Source organism: Mesoplodon mirus (assembly GCF_964341445.2).
Source record: "Mesoplodon mirus genome assembly, chromosome: 6".
Lineage (NCBI taxonomy): Eukaryota > Metazoa > Chordata > Mammalia > Artiodactyla > Ziphiidae > Mesoplodon > Mesoplodon mirus.
In genome coordinates this window covers 79,974,394-79,994,266 of record NC_138982.1, presented here as the reverse complement: position 1 = coordinate 79,994,266, position 19,873 = coordinate 79,974,394, and the positions used below count along the sequence as shown (strand labels likewise).

Below are 19,873 nucleotides of genomic sequence, written 5' to 3'. Positions count from 1 at the left end.
ATAGAGGAATAGGATATTTACATAGTCTCAGTGTACCTTCACAAAAAGTACTTACAAATCACCATACACACACACACACACACACACACACACACACACACACATACATGTAAATAATTTTACACTGGAGAAACCCAGCAGACGATATTTTAATCAGGTGATCAATGTTACCATCACCAGTAGGGGAACAGTCATGTGCCATCTGACACCATGTAATGAAAAGAACACAGCATCACCTCTGTGATAATTCTGCCAAAAATGAACAATATGGAAATATTGGATAAAACCAAACTGAGAGACATTCTATAAAATGATTACATTGTATTCCAACTTTCCGAGGTCATGAAAGTAGAGGAAAGATGGATGTTCCAGATTTAAGGAGACATGACAAATGGGTGCAATACATGATCTGGAATTGGACCCATTTGCTATATAAGACATAATTGGCCCAAATCACTAAACTTAAGTGTGGTTTCCCACTTAAGTGGGAATGTTTGTGCTATTCTTGAAACTTTTATTTAGGTTTGAAATTATTTCAAAATAAAATTATAAAAATAAAAAATACTTTCAATTTTGTTGATTTACTTGCATTTCAAAAACATTGTCTTCTACCTTTCACAGCAAATGAACAGCTGCTTTATGGATTAAAGAGTAGTCTTCTGAGCTGGTTTGGGAATCCAAACATTATTTAACATTTTTCTTTCAAAAATGTGTTTTAATTACACATATAATACATGAATACATATTTGTAGTGACACCAAATAATAAATTTAGACAAGATAAAAGTGCAATTTCCCTTGGTCACCTCCTTATCTGTACTATAGTTATTGGTTTGTTTCCTTCCAAACATTTTTCCATGCTGCAACTTGCTTACTCAAATACTGTGTCTGAGATACCTTTCCAGGTCAGTACTTCAAACATCATTCATTCTTTTTAACTTACTTATATTATTGCATGGTGTCAATAAAGCATAATTTGTTACTATTACTCTACTAGTAAACATTTAGATATTTCCCAATCCCTCAATATTACCAACAAGACTGCAGTGAACATTGTTGCACATGCATTTAGCATATCTGCAAGTGTTTCTCCAGGGAAGATACTGTGAAATTCAAAGGTGTGCTGGTTTAAACCTCTTAAATAGATGTTGCCAATTAAACTATTCTTCACCAGTATATGAGAACTACTGTTGCCCTACATCTTTGCCCATTCTCAATATTAATTTTTTCTCAATCTGAAAATGGCATCTTGTTTTTATTTTTCCTGATTAGTGAAATTGAACACCTTTTTATGTTTACGTTCTTACCCCCTCTTTTGTGACTTGTCCGTAATTTTTTATTATGTTCTCTTAATAGTTCTGTTGTGGTAATCCTACAGAAGTAGACTAGACACCCTACCCAAAATTTGGTTTGGATATTAAGACTAATGACACACACACCCTAGGAGGACACAAAAAAGATTTACTATTGACATAAAGAGGCTTTCTGGGGAGAGGAGGGTAGCACTCAAAGTGGTCTAAAATGGCTTGAGAGAGCACAAGTAAAGAGACTGGCTCAGGGTTTTTATTGTGGTTGGGGGTGGGACCAGAGTTTGCAGAGAGAGGCTGCACTGGAAAGAGGGGAGCATTCAGGCTTTCTTCTCAGTTCACCCAGACATGGGGCTGAAGGGGAAAAGAGGGGGTGAGGCTTGAAACTTGTCAGCAAACATCAAAAGATGGAGTCAGACTCTTTAACACAAGTTATCTATTATTGATTTTTAGTATAACTCTGGAAATTAGTGTAGTTATTTTTTATAACTGCTTTTTCCTTATTTTTGAGTCTTCCTAAAGATGATTGGTTTCTGGGTTTAGAGGAAGGCTTACATGACCTCGGTGTAAAGGAAGAAGGGTCCTGGTCCTTGTGCTTCACTCTGAGTCCTCTGTGATTCCCTCTGTAACAGTGGCAGGTCTGTTCAAGACACTTGAGCACCTCTCACTGATTTGTGCTAAAGTACACTTAGTGAATGTGTGCCTTGCTCTCTTGTTTGGGGCAGGGCCCTGTGGTCTCACTTGCTAACTCAGTCTCATCTAGGCTATGGATCCCTCTGGGGTTATCTATACCCTTCTCCTGGATTAGGCTGTTCAGTATCTTGATGTCATCACTTTTTCATATTGAGGATTTTTTTCTTTTAATATAATCAAATTTTATCATCTTTTAGCTTTATGATTTTTGAACTTTGTTTTAAAGGCCTTTACATCTATAAAATAATAAACTCTCATATCTCCTTTACTTTCAGTTTTATTTTTTATATTTAAGCCTTTAATCCATCTGGAGTCTTCATATTTTGACAAATGGAAAACATATCATTACACCCCTATTTTTAAATGACTTATCCTTTCACCTCTAATTTGAAGTGACATTTAAATCATTTCCCATATACACCTAAGTCTGTTTTCTAAATTTTTAGTCTGCCCAAGTAATCTATTTGTCTATTTCTAGGTCCTTATCAAATAGTTAAATTACTACAAATCTTTATAATATGTCCTAATATTGATCTTTTTTAGTTTAGTTTAATAGGTTTTTTTCTCTAGGTGAATTTAGGTATAGTATCTATCTCAAAAAAAAAAATTCCTGTTGAGACTTTGATTGGAATTACAGTAAATTTGGAGGTTAATAACAAAGATTTTTGCTGGAATCGCTTCCCCTAGGATATCTTCATCCTTTTTGTCACAACCATTTCCCTCATTTATGTTGATAATTTTGCCTTCTAGGTTTTTCAAGTTGCATATCTAGAGTATCTAGAATAGCATCAGTGTCAATACTTCCACAGTCAACTATTTCTTATATAACTCTACATCCAATTTGAATTTCACTTTATACTGCTGTCATTTTTCATTTCATTTCATGGTGCACCTGCATCTTAATTAGCCAATTTCCTCTCATGGTTAACCATTTTTATAAAATGTCACATGGATTTAACACTGGGAGACCAGGAGTCAACACTGCTACATGCTTTATTGTCTGTATGTAAAGTGAATGACAGATGTACAGTGACCAGTCATGGACAAACTCTGAAAGAAATGATGCAATTGGTAACTCACCATGTGTATTAGTTTCCTATTACTGCTATAACAAATGACTACAAACTTACCGGCTTAAAACAACACAAATTTAGGGGTGACATCACCAAGATGGTGACATAGGTCATTCCCAACTTCACTCCTCCTCACAAGAACAACTAACAACTATTCATGGACAAGACACCACTGAGAAAATCCTAGAATGTGGGGTGAGACTGAAGCATACCCTGCACCACAGAGACTGAGACAGACCATGTTAGAAGGATGAGAGGAGCTGCTACATGCTGACCATACTGTCTCTCCCCAGGCCAGCACAGCATGGGTCTCCCCTGAACTTACAGTTCTTCCAGTGGTAAAAGAGATCCCAGTGGACATCCAGCTCTTCCAGTGTTTTGGGTCCCTTCTTAGGAGTCCCACTGGGGTCTTGCCTTATGGGGATAACAAGGAAATCTGCAGGGCTTGACCTCTGAGAATCAGATTGTGATGAAAAAGGGGTGAGAGGCCTGCAACAACCAGCACTCAGATCTTGCAGACCCAGGTCCTACTTACAACGCCCAGGTGGTAGTCCCAACTAGTGGCTTTACTAGCCACTAGCCAAGACAGTGGTGCAGTCTGACCAGGGAACTCAGCAAAGTGCAGGTCTGCCTCACTTGGGACCTCAAACAAATACTCCTACCCACCCTGGAGCCTGGTCTGCCTCCCCTCACCCTCCACCCTCCCCATCCAGGCAGGGGAGCAGAATCATAGCTCCATCACTGTTCAGTGTAGCTCCCAGTCCTGCCCAGCCAGAAAGCATCCGGGTGCAGTAATTACTTTGATGGATTAAATTATCCAATCAAAACATGAATGGATTAAAAAAAAAAGAACACTACATGACCCTCACTTTAGCCTTAAAGACACACACAGACTAACAGTAAAGGGATGGAAAAAGATATGTCAAGCAAATGATAAACGCTACCCCCCCCAAAAAAGCAGGGGCATCTAGACTTATATCAGACAAAATAGACTTTAACGTAAAAATGACAAAAAAATGATTATTATATAATGTTAAAGAGGCCAGTTCATCAAGAGGATATAACAATTGTAAATATTTATGCATCCAGTATTGGAGCACCTATATATGTTAGCAGAAACTAACAGAACTGAATGGAGAAATAAACAGTAATACAAATATAGTTGGGGACATTAATACCCCACTCTCAACAATGGATTCTCATCCAAACAGAGAATCATTAAAGAAAGAGTGGATCTCAACAATACTACTGATCAAATGGCTCTAACAGCCATATACAGAACTTTCTATCCAACAACAGCAAAATATACACACTTCTCAAGCATAAATGGAACATTTTCTAGGATAGACCACAGGTTAGGCCACAAAACAAGTCTTAGCAAATTCAACAAGACTGAAATTATACCAAATACCTTCTATGACCACAATGGTATAGAAACTAGAAATCAGCAACAGAAGAAAGACTGGAAAACTCACAATTACAAGGAAATTAAACAATACTTTCCTGAACAACCAATGGATCAAAGAAGAAATTAAAGGGGAAATAAAAGAGAAGCTTGAGAAAAATGAAAAAGGAAACACAATTTATCAAGATGTATGAGACGCAGTAAAAGCAGTTCTAAGAGAGAAGTTCACAGCAAAAAATGCCCACGTTAAGAAACAAGACAAACTCACAAATATTGTGTATTTTACAAATTAAAGGTTTGTGGCAACCCTGTGTCAAGCAAGTCTATCGACACCATTTATCCAATAGCATTTACTCATTTTGTGTCTCTGTGTCACATTTTGGTAATTCTCCCAATATTTCCAACTTTTTCATTATGATTATATTTGTTATGGTGATCTGCGATCAATGATCTTTGATATTACCATTGCAAAAAGATTACAATTCACTGAAGGCTCAGATGATGGTCAGCATTTTTTAGCGATAAAGTATTTTAATTAAAGAAAAAAAACCCAAGATCTCAAATAATCAACCTAACTCTACAGCTCAAGAAACTAGAAAAGGAAGCGCAAACTAAGCCCAAATTTAGCAGAAGGAAGTAAATAATAAAGATTAGAGCAGAATGAAATAGAAAACAGGAACAATAGAAAAGATTAACAAAACTAAGAATTGGTTCTTTAAAAAGATAAAACTGACAAATCTTCACTTACACTAACCAAGGAAAAAAGAGGACCCAAATCAACAAAATTATAAATGAAAGAGGAGACATTACAAATGATACCACAGAAATACAAAGGATGATAAGAGGCTACTATGAATGACTATATTCCAACAATCTGGGCAATCTAAAGAAATGGAAAAACTACTAGAAACATAAAACCTACCAAGACCGAATCATGAAAATTAGAAAATTTGGACAGGGCAATTACTAGTAAGGATACTGATTCAGTAATAAAAAAAAAAACCTCCCAACAAACAAAAGCCCAGAACCAGAGGACTTCACTGGTGAATTTTACCAAACATTTAGAGAAAAATTAATGCCAATCCCTCACAAAGTCTTCGAAAAAAATCAAAGAAAAGGGAACACTTCCAAACTCATTTTATGAGGTCAGCATTACCCTGATACCAAAGCCAGAAAAGGACACTACAAGAGAAGAAAATTACAAGCCAATATCACTGATACACCCAGATGCAAATATCCTCAACAAAATACTAGCAGACTGACTTCAACAGCACATTAAAGGGATTATACCCCATTATCAACTGAAATTTATACGTGGGATGCAAGGATGTTTCAACATATGCAAAGTGTGATACACCATGTTAACAGAATGAAGGATAAAAATCACACAATCATCTCAATAGATGCAGAAAAAGCATTTGACAATATTCAACATCTATTCATAATAAAAACTCTTAATAAATTAGGTATGGAAGGAATGTACCTCAACAGAATAAAAGCCATATATGACAAGCCCAAAGCTAACATCACGCTAAATGGTGAAAGGTTAAAAGCTTTTCCTCTAAGATTTGGAATAAGACAAGTGTGCCAACTCTCAACCACTCCTGTTAAAAACAGTACTGGAAGGGGTCTTCCTTGGTGGCACAGTGGTTAAGAATCCACCTGCCAATGCAGGGGACATGGGTCAAAGCCCTGGTCCAGGAAGATCCCACATGCCACGGAGCAACTAAGCCCATGCCCCACAACTACTGAGCCTGCAAGCCACAACTACTGAGCCTGCATGCCACAACTACTGAAGCCCACACACCTAGAGCCTATGCTCCGTAATAAGAGAAGCCACCGCAATAAGAAGCCCACGCAGCACAATGAAGAGTAGCCCTCGCTCACTGCAACTAGAGAAAGCCCGTGCACAGCAACAAAGACCCAACACAGCCAAAAATAAATAGATAAATTAATTAATTAATTAATTAAAAAAAGAATAGTACTGGAAGTCCTATACTAGAAATCAGCCAAGAAAAAGAAATAAACAGCTTCTAAATTGGAAAGGAAGAAGTAAAACTGTCTCTATTTGCAGATCACATGATTTTATATATAGAAAATAGGGATGTAATGCACAGAATGAAGACTATAGTTAACACTACTGGACGGTATATTTGAAAGTTGCTAAGAGAGTAGATCCTAAAAGTTCTCATCACAAGGAAAAAAAACGTTTTTGTATCTAATGAGATGATGGATGTTAACTAAACTTATAGTAGAAATCATTTCACCGTATATGTAAGTCATTATGCTGTACACAAACTTACACAGTGCTGTATGTCAATTATATCTCAATAAAACTGAAAAACAAACAAAAACACAAATTATTATCTTACGGTTCTGAAGGTCAGAAGTCCAATATGATCTTATTGGGCTAAAATCAAGGTGCTGCCAGGGCTGTGTCCCTCCTGGAGGCTGTACATTCCAGTGCCTTTTCCAGTTTTTAGAGGCGTCTGCATTCCTTGGCTCATGGCTCCTTCTTCCATCTTTAAAGTCAGCAGTGCAGCATCTTCAAACCTCAATCTCTCTTTCCATCGTCACATTTCCTCCTCCAACTCTGACCATCTGTCTGCCTCTCACAAGGACCCGGAACCACCCAGATAATCTCCCCATTTCATGATCTCTAACTTAATCACATCAGCAATGTTCCTTTTGCCATGTAACAAAAATGTTCACAGTTTTGTGGATTAAGATGTGAACAATTGGGGAGGGGAGGTGCATTATTCTGCCTACAACAAAGGGCATCTGTTACTAACATAGTGATTTGTAGATGAAGAGCTACCATTGAAGTTTGAACTTTATGCGATTATTAAGTTAATATACCATGCCGACTGAAATTTGAATTGTGTTGTATGGACACTAGTGTTATTTAAGTAAACCATAGTAACTGGAATTTTTTCATAACTGAATCATGCAAAGCAAGGAGTGCCTGTTTTAAGCCCAGCGGATAGGTCAAAAAGGATGAGAAAATGCATGTAACCACACATGCAGAGCCATGGCTGCAGAAGATGAGGTGGAAGTGATCTATATGTCTGCGCTCATATTTGGAGAACACTCATGTAAATAGGTTGAGGTTTCTCTTGTGCTGGATTCTCAAGGCCACCAGAATACTAACAGCACTGCAACTTTTCTGAGAAACGTGGTACAGGTGAATATGGAAAAAACTCGAGAAATAATGATATAACTTCCCTCTTACCTCTGTCGTCTTCTGCCACTTCCCCCCAGCACCAAAATATCTGAGGATCTTGTGCACTAATATCCAACTACTAATAGTGTATTACACTTTGTTTATAAAGCAACTGTCTTTTAAAATTCTGATGAATAAACATAAAAGAGCTCTTTGATAACTGATTAAGAATATAATAAACACTTCCTATGTGTACATTGTTGAGCAAACTATAGCATAAGTAAATGGATACACAGGCTTCTGATACTTAGACCAAACACAATTTTTAAAACTGAACTGCTGGTATAAAGTTTCTCATAAATTAATTTTATTAAAACAGCAAAAAAAAAAGTCAGTTATTCACCTCTGACTGGGATTATAAAGTACAGTCTTTTAGCATGAGTATTCACACCATGCCACAGAGAAAGAGGCACTGAGGGACTGATGAGGGGGTGTTTTCCTTCTCTGGCAGTGTTACATTAAACTGCAGTATAAACATCTGATCTTAAGATCAGAATACCTCTTGAAGAGGTGTAGCTTGTTTTATAATACCTAAGTATTGGAAATATATTAATTGCATGAATTGGGAGAGGGAAAGGAAGAAGAAATGGCAATTCATGAAAATCCATTCCTAGACTACATCCATACCAAGTCTTACCACTTTATAGAATTCTTAATTTACTAGCCAGTGCTATTTAAAAATACCACTTCAGAAGTCTTACACCAATACTGGATGAAAATCACACACAACACCTAACCCTGGTGGTTTATGTGAAACCAAATCCTTATCTGCCTCTGGCTCCTTCAGGGGTCTGTATCACCAGTATCTGAACCCTGGTTGGGATGAAAATGACCCTGAGACAGCAGTTTCATTTTCTTCATGCTCAACCAGACAGATGAAGATCCAAAGTGCTAAGTACGTATTTCAAGCGTGTGTTCTGAAACTGTTCAGAGCCACAGTAAACTATAAAAGGCAATTTCATAGATACTCTTTGAGAGCGAATATAATCATTAAACTTGATATTTTGCCTCAGAAAGTTTTTTCATACTACAGAAAATAAACTCATATATGTTTTGAAACTCTCACTATAAAATTACTATCATAAGTTCATCAAAACTTGAGGGTTTCTGTTTTCATGAAGTAGGTGAAAGGGTAATCTCTATTCTTTCCATGTGATTGTACCTACACCAGGCTTCCCTACAATCACACATCAAAGTCCTTCAGCTCTCCCCAGCTGGAACCTATTTTCACTTTCACTTTCAGTTTCACAGAGAGTTTTATAGCACTTTCCATTTCATTCTTGACAATCTGAGCTACCTACAAAAAAAAAAAAAAAAAAAAAAAGAGGTTAACAAACTCTGCCCAATCAAAGAACGTCTACCAGCCCACCCACTGAGGTGATAAACCAGACTGGAGCTCTTTACCTCATGGTGCTTAAAACTCTAAGTTGGAAAAGAGCCAGGCATCCCACACTAGTCTGCACTGACAAGCAGAAGCTCTGCCAGGTTCACTAGACTGCTCATAGCTTTGAAATCCTCAGGGCAAGACTCCAAATTCTCATCTAACTTCTCGCAGACAAAAATATCCCTGCATCAGGAATTTCTTTTAAAAGGAGTTTAAAGCTGAGCACTCTTAGTTCTTTCTCTACCCTTAAGGATTCTACTTTTCTATAGCCATCCTGGGGCTAGGGAAGGGTTCCAGAAATCTCATGCGTCTTAGCCTGACCTACAGTGTCTTAGCTTTCTGTAGAATGGATATGAACACTGCAAAAATACCTGAACAACATCCTCTTCTGCCACTTCATATAAGAGTTCATCATGGAGTTGAAGAATAAAGAAGCCTCCTCTGATGGGAGAGAACATCCCTTGCAGTTTTCTCTCTGGTAACAATCCTACCCCATGAGAAAAGTAGCAAAACTGATCAGCATGTCACTGTGCTATGGGAGTATTTTTTTTTTAAGAGAGATTTTGGGAAATTATAATTAAGAGATTAAAACACATAAAATTTGGAGCTATCAAGAAAATAACTAATTGCCGGCTGCCACCTATCATGTAAACTCAAATCTCCACCTACCTCCTCCCAGAAATGAGGAGTCTAACAAAGACATCAGTAAATGGAGTCGATTGACACTCCTTGATGTCTTTTTCTGGCCAGAAGTGTCACCATGGTAGAATTGGTGATTCCCCAGTTGGACCACACACTCTAGACAAGTAATTCTAAACCTAGGGTCCAAATATGGACTTCAGAAAATACACAGATTCCTTGAAGATATATGAAAGGGTCTATGTCTGTACATTTTTCTTTGGAGATGATGTATACCTTTTCAGAAGATTCTCAAAAGAACTCATGAATCCAAAAATGGTTTTAAAAAATCACTGTATTATAGTTATTATAATATAGTTATTATAGTCACTATTTTCTAACTAGTGGGCCTAGTGGTACAGATTATGCCCCTCTGATCACTAAAATAAGGTTCAGCATTAATACTTTTAGAGTAACTGCCTTCCATTGTTTGCCCGTTTCTCAGAGCAGTCCTTCCTTTTTGCCATTCAAATTTCCTATACTTATTCTTCAGGACAGCACAAATACTGTCTCCCTCAATATCTGGTGCTTCCCTCAGAGAGAGTTCTTTAGCTGTCACTACCTGCAGCCCAAGTTTTCTCAAAGGTGGCTCTCACAGGGTAAGAGAACAAAGGCAGGCAGATGAGGCAGGGCAAGTTGCTTCCATACCAGGGCTGCAAGGGCTGTGCATCTGTTTGCCAGTTTGGCTAAAATCTGATCTGACCCATTGGGCCCCACTTATCTTACATCACTGGCTGTCTGGATGCTCTAGTTTTTCTGCTTTCTGATCGTTATACCTTTGTCCTCTTGATTTCCCTTGGTTACGTGGCTTCTGACCCAGAATGCCATGATCCTAATGTTCCCTGTGTGGTCTGCTTCCTCAGGCTGAGCTCCCTTTGATCCCACTGACCTACTACTGCCTTTAACTCAACATGACACAATCAAGTCATCCTCAGTGACATACCCACACTAAAGAGTGATACCACCTATATCTTCATTTTGACACTGCATCATTCTGCTGTGAAGAGTGAGGTAAATATTTCACAGTCAGGTATCATATCTTCCTTTCCTTAGCAGATTTAAAATTCAAACATAGGTTGACAACTTTTACTTCTAAATGCTCCAAAGCACACAGTACAATGTTATTCCCCAAATAAGTTTGACCATACATCCTCTTTCTACAAATATAAGAGTGTGAATGTGTGCACGTGTTCATGGAAAGTCATGAACAGGAAAATCAACATCTTCTTAAGGTGTGGTATGAGGATCGAAGAGGATCCCAGAGATTCTTTCAAAGCATCTGCAAAGTCTAATTATTTTCCCAATAACACCCAAAGGTTATTTTCCTTTTTCAGTCTCCTTCTTTCATAAGTGTACAACAAGGTGACCAATTATCTTGGTTTTAGCAATGAAAGTCCCACATCCTGGGAAACCATCAGTCTCCCACAAACTGGGACATTCATCATCCTCTACAGAGGATTTTCCAGAGATTACAGAACAGGTAATATTGCAACAAACTGAATGCAGAAAAATATAAGAGACTCCAACTGTCATCTCTTAAGCCAGACATTAAAGAGATTTTCAGAAAAAATAAAACCACTCATCACGAATTCTTTTGTTGTTCTGAAAAAAATGTAGTTATTTTCATAAAAATATGTTACTTATGTTAACACATGGTGGGTTCATTATTGTTATCTGTAAATGTTAATAAATGTTTTTAAATTCCCAGTTTTAATTTCTAATATGGTAAATATTAGTAGATATAACACACATAAACAAAAGCTCTTTGGGATCCTTTCTAAGAGTGTAAAGACATCATGAGACCAAAATGTTTGAGAACTGCTGAGAAATAAATAAAAATCATCTCCCCTTTTCTTTTCTGATGTAATTAATCTCACCATGTTATAGCAAGGGCCTCATTTATGAACAAACCTGTTCTGTCATTTTGGAGCATACTCTCCCGATGACCATGGGATTTGAAGGTTGAGTGGAAGGTTTCTAATTGCTTCTGAATATTAACTGTGGCTATTTTGACAATATCAGCCGCCGAACCTTGGACTCTTGTGTTGATAGCCTGACGCTCAGCCTATGAAAAACAACAATAACAGATACTCCATCAGACACGCCAGCATGGTTTCATACCTGCCTTTAGCATCCACAGATTAGTGCTCACATGTGCAACCAGACTGGAAATCTGGAACTGAGATGTGACCCAGGGCATCCACTATAAGCTGTATCTTAAGAATATCAACCAGAATGATCCAGGGCTCTAGATTCTGGGCTATCATTCACATGAGGATAGACTAAACAGAAGGTCAGATTGCTTCAGTTTAGAAATCTTCGACAGTTAGGAACCAAAAACTACATTACACTTAAAATGTATCTAGAAGCTCAAAATTATTTTTAAAAATATATTATCAGTGTTCTAAACTTCACTTTAAAGGATCTATTCCTCAAAATACAATTCCTCTTAACACTAAATAGATATAATTAGAATACCATTCTTTGTGATGTGGGTTGGAATGTTTCAAGCACATCCCCCATATCAGTCCTATGTAGAGTTTGGCCACAGCAAGTCTGCAGCCCTCTGCTATGAATCAGAGCTTTTTATGGGCTATTGGGCCTAATCGTTAGCTGCTGGTGAAAATGCAGATCCTAGATCCCCAGGTATTAAATTAGAACTTCCCTGAAACTACTGCTGCCATGAGCTTCTTGGCAGGCAACCACAGCTGCTAAAAGTGAACATCCTGGGGCAGTAGGAATAGGGGTCTAGGTTAATATCCAAGATGTAATCTATCCATGAATATCACTCCTGTTGTTCCAAAAGGGCTCAGAAAATGGGAAGGGTCTACTCACTGCAGGGATCTATGTAACCTGAGAGGTGTTCTCAGTTCCCTGTTACCTGGGCTACATCCAACTCCTAGTATGTTACATACTGGTTAAAGAGATAGACTTTTTAACTATTGTTTTGTCAAATGCTGATGAATCCATTCTAAACTCACTCAGTTGTCACTGTTTAAAGAGTGACTGAATTTCAAAGTTCTGACTGCTCCCCTTCTTGAAACTATATGCCTCTGTGCAGTGGATTATGTTATTGTTGCTATTACTTGCTGCCTTTCTCTGTTAAGTCCCATGGCCCCCACCCATTGCCATGTGATTCAAAGTGTTTTGCACTCTAAAAGAATGGCCTTGACTTGTTTTGACCAATAAAATTTGAGTAAAACTGACATACAGCACATGCAAGGAGTTTTAAAAGCTATCTAACACTGTCACAAAAAAGGGCTTATCCCAGGTAGGTACTTTTCCTTATTCTGAATTTTAGAATGAAGAAAATACAGAGCAGAGGCAGAGTCAACCCAGAGCCAAACTATAACATGAATTAAAAATAAATATTCTTATTATAAGTCACTGAAATATGGGAGTTGCTTTTACTGTGACACAAGCAAATATAACTAAAATATATAATTCATTCTCATGATACTGTACTTCCCTGATTCTATTCCAAAATAAGAAAACTGGGCAGTCTCAGCTTTGTGTCCCACAATCTCAGTCCCTTCTCATCACGAGTGTTTTCATACACATAAAAATATATAGGTTTCTGGTAATAGGAGATTATGCTATTAGGACTAACCCTTCCACTGATAACCAGAAAAGGTGGTCAGAAAATGCCTCTTTGAATGAATCAGACAGGAAAAGGGAAGTGAAGAATTATAGAACCTAGAGAACTGGGAGAGAAAGGAAACCAAGGAGGTGATCCTGGCATTGGAGGCCATCCTTTCTCCCAGGGAAATCAACAGATTCCAGAAGAGGCAGCTGAAAGGCTAAGAAGCTGAGCAGAACTTGATGGTCTTGAAATATTTGGGTTCACAGCCCAATAAGTAGGAGGCCTGGTAAGGAGGTGAGATAATACAACTGTTTTTATAGAAAACTAAGAAAAACAAAAGGCAATAGGAACAGACTACAGGGATTCAAGTATGAGCCATATTTGACTACAGACTATTATCAAACCTATTAGACTATAAAATGATCATGTTATCAAGAAAATAAAAGACAAAATTGAATATTTCGGCAGAGAACAAAATACCATAAGAACCAAATAGAAACTCTATAACCAAAAAAATTAAAACAATAGAACTTAAAGCATTTAAACAGTGCTTTCCCTATAGTTTGGTGTATGTGTGCAGTGGGGAGATAGTATTGACTTGGAGAGAAGATAAAAAGGCCTTCTGAGGTGCTGGAAAAGTTCTATATCATTTAGAACCTAAAAGCTCAATAGTTGCTCAACAGCAAACTGAAGAGCAAATCAGCCAACTGAAAGATAAGTTAGAAGAAAATATCCAGAATTAAGCATGATGAAATATAAACATGGAACAGAGGATACGAAAAATGAGGAATTAAAGAGAAAAGTTTTTAAAATTTATAATAGAAGTTCCAGAAAGAGAGGAGAGATTTCGATGAAGCAATGACTAAAGAAGAAATGACTAAGAATTTTCCAAAATCAAAAAAAGATCTCAAGGTGCAGATTCAAGAAGTCCTAACACCCTCAAAAACAGATCGGTTAAACACACACACACACACACACACACACACACACACACACACAGGCACATGAAGTTACAAAAAAAAAAACCCACAGGGGCTTCCCTGGTGGCGCAGTGGTTGAGAGCCCGCCTGCCGATGCAGGGGACATGGGTTCGTGCCCCGGTCCGGGAGGATCCCACATGCCGTGGAGCAGCTGGGCCCGTGAGCCATGGCCGCTGGGCCTGCGCGTCCAGAGCCTGTGCTCTGCAACGGGAGAGGCCGCAGCAGTGAGAGGCCCGCGTGCCGCAAAAAAACAACAAAAAACAAAAAACAAAAACCCACAAACTTAAGCACATCACAGAAAATCTGTTGGAAACCACAAGGAAAGAAAAATACTGTATTAAAAGCAACCTAGAGAAAAAAGGCAGATTGCATTTAAAGAAGAAACAGACCAGGGATAGGCAAACTACAGCCTACAGGCCAAGTCTGGCCCATCTCTTGTTTCTGTAAATACAGCTCTACTGGAACACCGCCACACTCACTCATTTATGTAGGGTCTATGGCTGCATCTGCACTAGAACAGCAGGCCTGAGTAGTTGTGATGGAGACTCTGCAGCCTACAAGCACATATTAAAGGGAGCTTAATTTTTCTGACACAGACACTATTAAAAACCTAAAGGAAAGTTCTACTTATTGGTAAAATGTTTAAAATTTCCCTCTGAGACCTGAAAATTGGCAAAGATACTCACTATCACTAACTCTATTCAACACTGTCCTAGCTAGTAAGTCAAGCAAAAGTAAACAAAAAAAAAAAGAATAAGACTTGGAAAGACAATTATAAAACTACTTTTTTTTTTACTTTTTTTTCCCAGATAATAACTGTGTAGATAGAATACCTAAAAGTATCTACAGATAAAATTTTGTAATTAGTAAGTAATATTTGCAAGGTTTCTAGACAAAAGAACAACAATAAAGGCAATTATCTTTCTGTACCAGTAGTAAAGGGTTAGAAAACGTAAAAAGGGAAGGAAAAGAATTAAAAATTTAAAAAGATGTCATTCACAACAGCATGAAACTTTTCCAATATCTAGCTATAAATTTAATAAAAACCTTGTAAGATCTCTTCCCCAAAACTATACATCATTAGTGAGAGAATTTTAGAAGACCTAAAGACCTAAATAAATGGACATATATAACATGTTTATCGACTGGAAAACTCAAATTTATAAATACGTCATTAATCCCATCTTGATCTATGAACTCAAGGCAACTGCAATTAAAAAATCCCAACAGGATTTTGTGTTTGTATGGAAATTCACAAGCTGCTTCTACAATTCATATGGAAATGCAGAGAACCAAGAATAGGAAATATTCTTGGGGGAGAGAAAAAAAGCAAGTTGGGAAAACTTACTTTACCATATATCAAAACATAGTATTCAAGAAAAAGCAAATTAAAACTACAAGATACTACTTTACACCCACCAGAAAAGCTAAAATTATGTTAACTTAATGGCAAATGTTGGCAAGGATGCAGAGCAATGAGAACTCAAACTTATACGGGAGGACAAATTGCTACAACCACCATAAAACACAACGTGGCTTTATCTACTGAATTTGAAGATGAGAGCATTTCTATGTCTACTGCTTTACCAAACATAAACGGAAACATATGTGCACCAGGAACCTTGAACAAGAATAATCAAATCATCAAGATCCATAATAGAAACCCATCCAAATAGAAAGTTCTCCAAACTAGAAACCCATCAACAGAAAAATGGATAAATTGTGGTATACTCATATAACAGAGCTATATACCTACCCCAACATGAAACAACATAAATGACTTGCCTAATGTAATTTTGAGTGACAGAAGCTAAACACAGAATACATATATATGATATATAGAGAGGTCAAAACAAAACCATAGGGTTAGAGGTTATACTGGTTATTTCTGGGAAGGCAGTGTATGGTGATTAGGAAGAGGCATAAGGGGAGCTTCTGGGGTGCTGACAATATTCTATTTTTTGGTTTGTATGGTAGTTACATAGGTATAGCTCTATGATAATTTACTGAAATTTACATTTGTTTCTTGTGCTTTCTCTATGCTTATTTTTCAGTACAGTAAAAGTTGAAATAAAATGTAAAACCAAACTAAACGAAAACCAAACAATAAATCTGACTATATTTACTCCATTTCTGATTCAGAGGGGCGCAATTTTTTTTTTCCTCAGCAACAACATAATGAATCAATTAGAACTCTGACTCCTAAGGATTTGGTATAAAAAGTCTTACTCTCACATTTTTAACTTCAAAAATATTAGTTTGTTAAAAATTATATGGTTCATTAACATTAATCATTCTATCCTCCATTTTTCATTGTGTAAATACCAAAAAACATAATCAATCCCTATTAGATCAAGCCCAAATTTCTCAGCCTGCCATTAAAAGCCTTCCAATAGCTGATTCCATCTGACCAGTAGAAAATTATCTATTCCTAAGTGACAACTCAAACTTTTCACTCCTATCAGATTGGCTTCTAGCCAATCCTTACTCAAACTCTTAGTCACCTGTGATTATCTTTTTCTCATGCCCATCAATTAAATTTTAAATAGTCTTCAAGAATCTGTTTAAGTCCTACCTCCTCTAGAAGCCTAAATAACTGAATATACATGCTACTTTTATATTTTTTTAGTTTGCTTTATCTCTTCCAATACATTTTAAGACTTACTTTTCCTAGTGCATCAACTACAATGCCTACTTCACTTGGAGATATGGTAAAAGGCTGATAAATATCTGACATCTGTATGTGGATATATGGGAGGCAAGAGAGTGAAGAAGTAACAAAACCCCAACTATTCCTCCATGGTCCCTAAGAGCATTATTGCTCTGAGAGATTCTAGCTCAAGACAGTAGTTTAGCAATTTGGAGGCTGGATATTTTCATTACATACAATGTGTAGTAGGCACTGATACACAAAAGTATGGGGTAAGGGCAAAATACAACCAGTTAAAATAGGAAGGTTTGGACTATAACAGAAACTTAAATGCTCAGATACACAAAAAGTGTACAGATACACTTTTATGGATCCCAATGATTTCAGAAAGAGATTTCAATCATAATTTGAGTAAATACCATCAATACATCTTTTGAATGATATTAAAAATAGCCTTCTTTAATATTTTGGGTATCCTAATAACCTCTGATGAACCAGTGCTTTTAAAATAAATAAACAAAAGGAATGAACCAAAAAATACCACAATTCAATGACTGGCTAATCTCTGAAGACACTGGCAATCTGGTGTAATATGACAAATTAGTGTATGATATCTGAACCAAAGAACAATTAGCAAATGTAAGAACTAAGTTTACATATAACTTATTACCAAAGCTAATAAATAATTGACTTACTAAAACAGAACATCTTTAACTGAAATATTATTAAGTGAACCCATATTTACATTAGTCTCCTAAAGAGACTGTGTTCAGCAAATATTGGCATGTACCATCACTACAGAAGTCCTTAATAAAATAGAAGATGCAATTAATATGCTAGTGATCTCTAAAAGGGACATTAGCAGGGTTCAGTCTTTGTTGAAAAAGTACATGTCATTAAAGTTAAAAATTTAAGTTAAAAACCCAGAGAAATTTCAACATACATGAGCTTTGTGATAAGGGTTGTTGTCTTTGATTCCTGGTAAATACCTATGCCTTCCCAAAATGGTCTGAACAAATCCATCTCTTTTACAATTCTTCACTGTCTCTCTCATGAAATGATTAATCCCTACAAAGAAAATGAAGAAATAATTACAACCAATGTCCATCCTTAATCTCACTCACTAGTTTCAATATAGTGAAATATACCAAAACTTCACCATGATTAACATTAATATCATATCAAAATTTTGCATATAAACTTTCATTCACTTTTTCTTCCAGTTTTATTGAGAAATAACTGACACACATCACTGTACAGCATGACAGTTTGCTTTACATATATTGTGAAATACTGCTCGCTTAGGCAGCACATATACATATATTGTGAAATCATTACCACAATAAATTTAATTAACACTCATCACCTCATATAGCCATGAAAGTTAGAAACAAAAAGAACTTTAGAAATGACATAATCTCTGTTTTTCAACCACCATCACCAACAACAAAAAATACAAAACTAAACTCCACAACAACGGAGCAGGTACTAAAACCTAGATGGACCTTAAGACTATTCCATGCTACTTTTCACAGAGTTCTGTTCTTTGATCACACTAACCCTCTTTTACTCTTTGAGCTTATCTTTTCCAGGCTTAATACATTCCAACAGCTCCTTGTTACCAACTATGCTATGATTCAAATAGGACCTAACTGAAACTAATGCATGAAGTTGTAATATTTTATTAGAAACTTACACAACTCACTTCTTAAAATTCAAAAAGACTACATATAGTATATTACTCAAACACATTCATATTCCCTATACCAGCATTCATCCTTTGCTATATAGGTCCGTTATTAGGTCTTATGACTCTCCAGGATGAACTCTTTGCTTCAGATGGGTCAGTCTCTTCATTGCTCATTCCTGTCTCTGAGCTAGAGAGGTTCTTCTCTCCTGGAACATTCTTTTTCTATACTCTTTAAAACACATTTAAGTACAGAGACTGCTGATCTATCATTATTCTTTTGTGCAATTTCTGCTTTCTCACAGCTCTGCTCATCCTAAATAATAAACACTAATGCCTCCCAATTAAAACCCCTCATTTGAGGATTTCTATTGTGCGGCTGGCACAGATTGTGGGTGAAAGGAAGGGGAGAAACCCTGCCAAGTGCAGCTGTTGGTGATATCTGACTACTAGCATAGGAATTTCAGAGAGCAATCAGGCTCTCATCTTCTCTTCAAGAATTACTGTGATACTGCTGAGTAAAGAGCAAAGAAAAGGATGAGATTTAAGAGACTACACTTCTATGAATTCTCTTACCTGACTCCTGTAGGAGGCCTTCAAATATTCAGAGATTGCAAGAACTACTTTAAAAAAAAATCAATGCTGAGGTATAATTTACATACAATAAACAATGCTGAGACATAATTTACATACAATAAAAGGCACTCACTTCCGGTGAAGTTTGATGCATTTTAACAAACGTACACACCCCTCTAACAACCACTACAAGATACAAAACATTTTAATCACCTTCACAGTCAGCTCCCCATTATCAGCCTCAAACACTAATGGATCTACTTTATTACACTGTATCTTTTTCATGTTCTTGAATTTCATAAATTACACTGTATGTTCTCACTTGTGTCTGCCTTCTCTTGCTAAGTAGCATTCCATTGAAGAGATATACCAAAATCTGTTTATCCATAATCCTGTTGACAGATATTTGTTCCTGTTAAAAAGGAGACAGCGGGGCCAAAATGGAGTCACTTGTGCTAAACCCTATGTCAGCAAACTAAGACTTACTACCTAACCAAACTGCAGCCTCAACACCCCCAGGAATGTAACCTTTAACCAGTCAACCTGGTATTACATGGTCAGCACTAGTGAGGTTATCCATCCAATAGGCCCTTCCATTCCCCTTAGGAGAGTGACCTTGCCTGAAACAATGCATT

The 19,873-nt window shown here is 36.9% G+C and overlaps 1 protein-coding gene across 3 annotated transcripts in view; it reads right to left on the bottom strand.

Annotated features, from left to right (window-relative positions):
- Window positions 1-8,018: 8,018 nt before the first annotated feature.
- Window positions 8,019-19,873, bottom strand: part of POLQ (DNA polymerase theta) — a 125,556-nt gene continuing 113,701 nt past the window's right edge. For 2 of the 3 annotated variants that reach the window (XM_082624243.1, XM_082624244.1), the window contains exons 27-30: window positions 17,919-18,043; window positions 11,674-11,827; window positions 9,456-9,571; window positions 8,019-8,997 (exon numbers count right to left, since the gene is read on the bottom strand). In XM_082624243.1, coding sequence (XP_082480369.1) covers window positions 8,884-8,997; window positions 9,456-9,571; window positions 11,674-11,827; window positions 17,919-18,043 — 509 coding nt within the window. In that variant the 3' untranslated portion in view covers window positions 8,019-8,883. The remainder of the gene's footprint in view (window positions 8,998-9,455; window positions 9,572-11,673; window positions 11,828-17,918; window positions 18,044-19,873) is intronic. The other variant, XM_082624245.1, reaches the window with a different exon arrangement.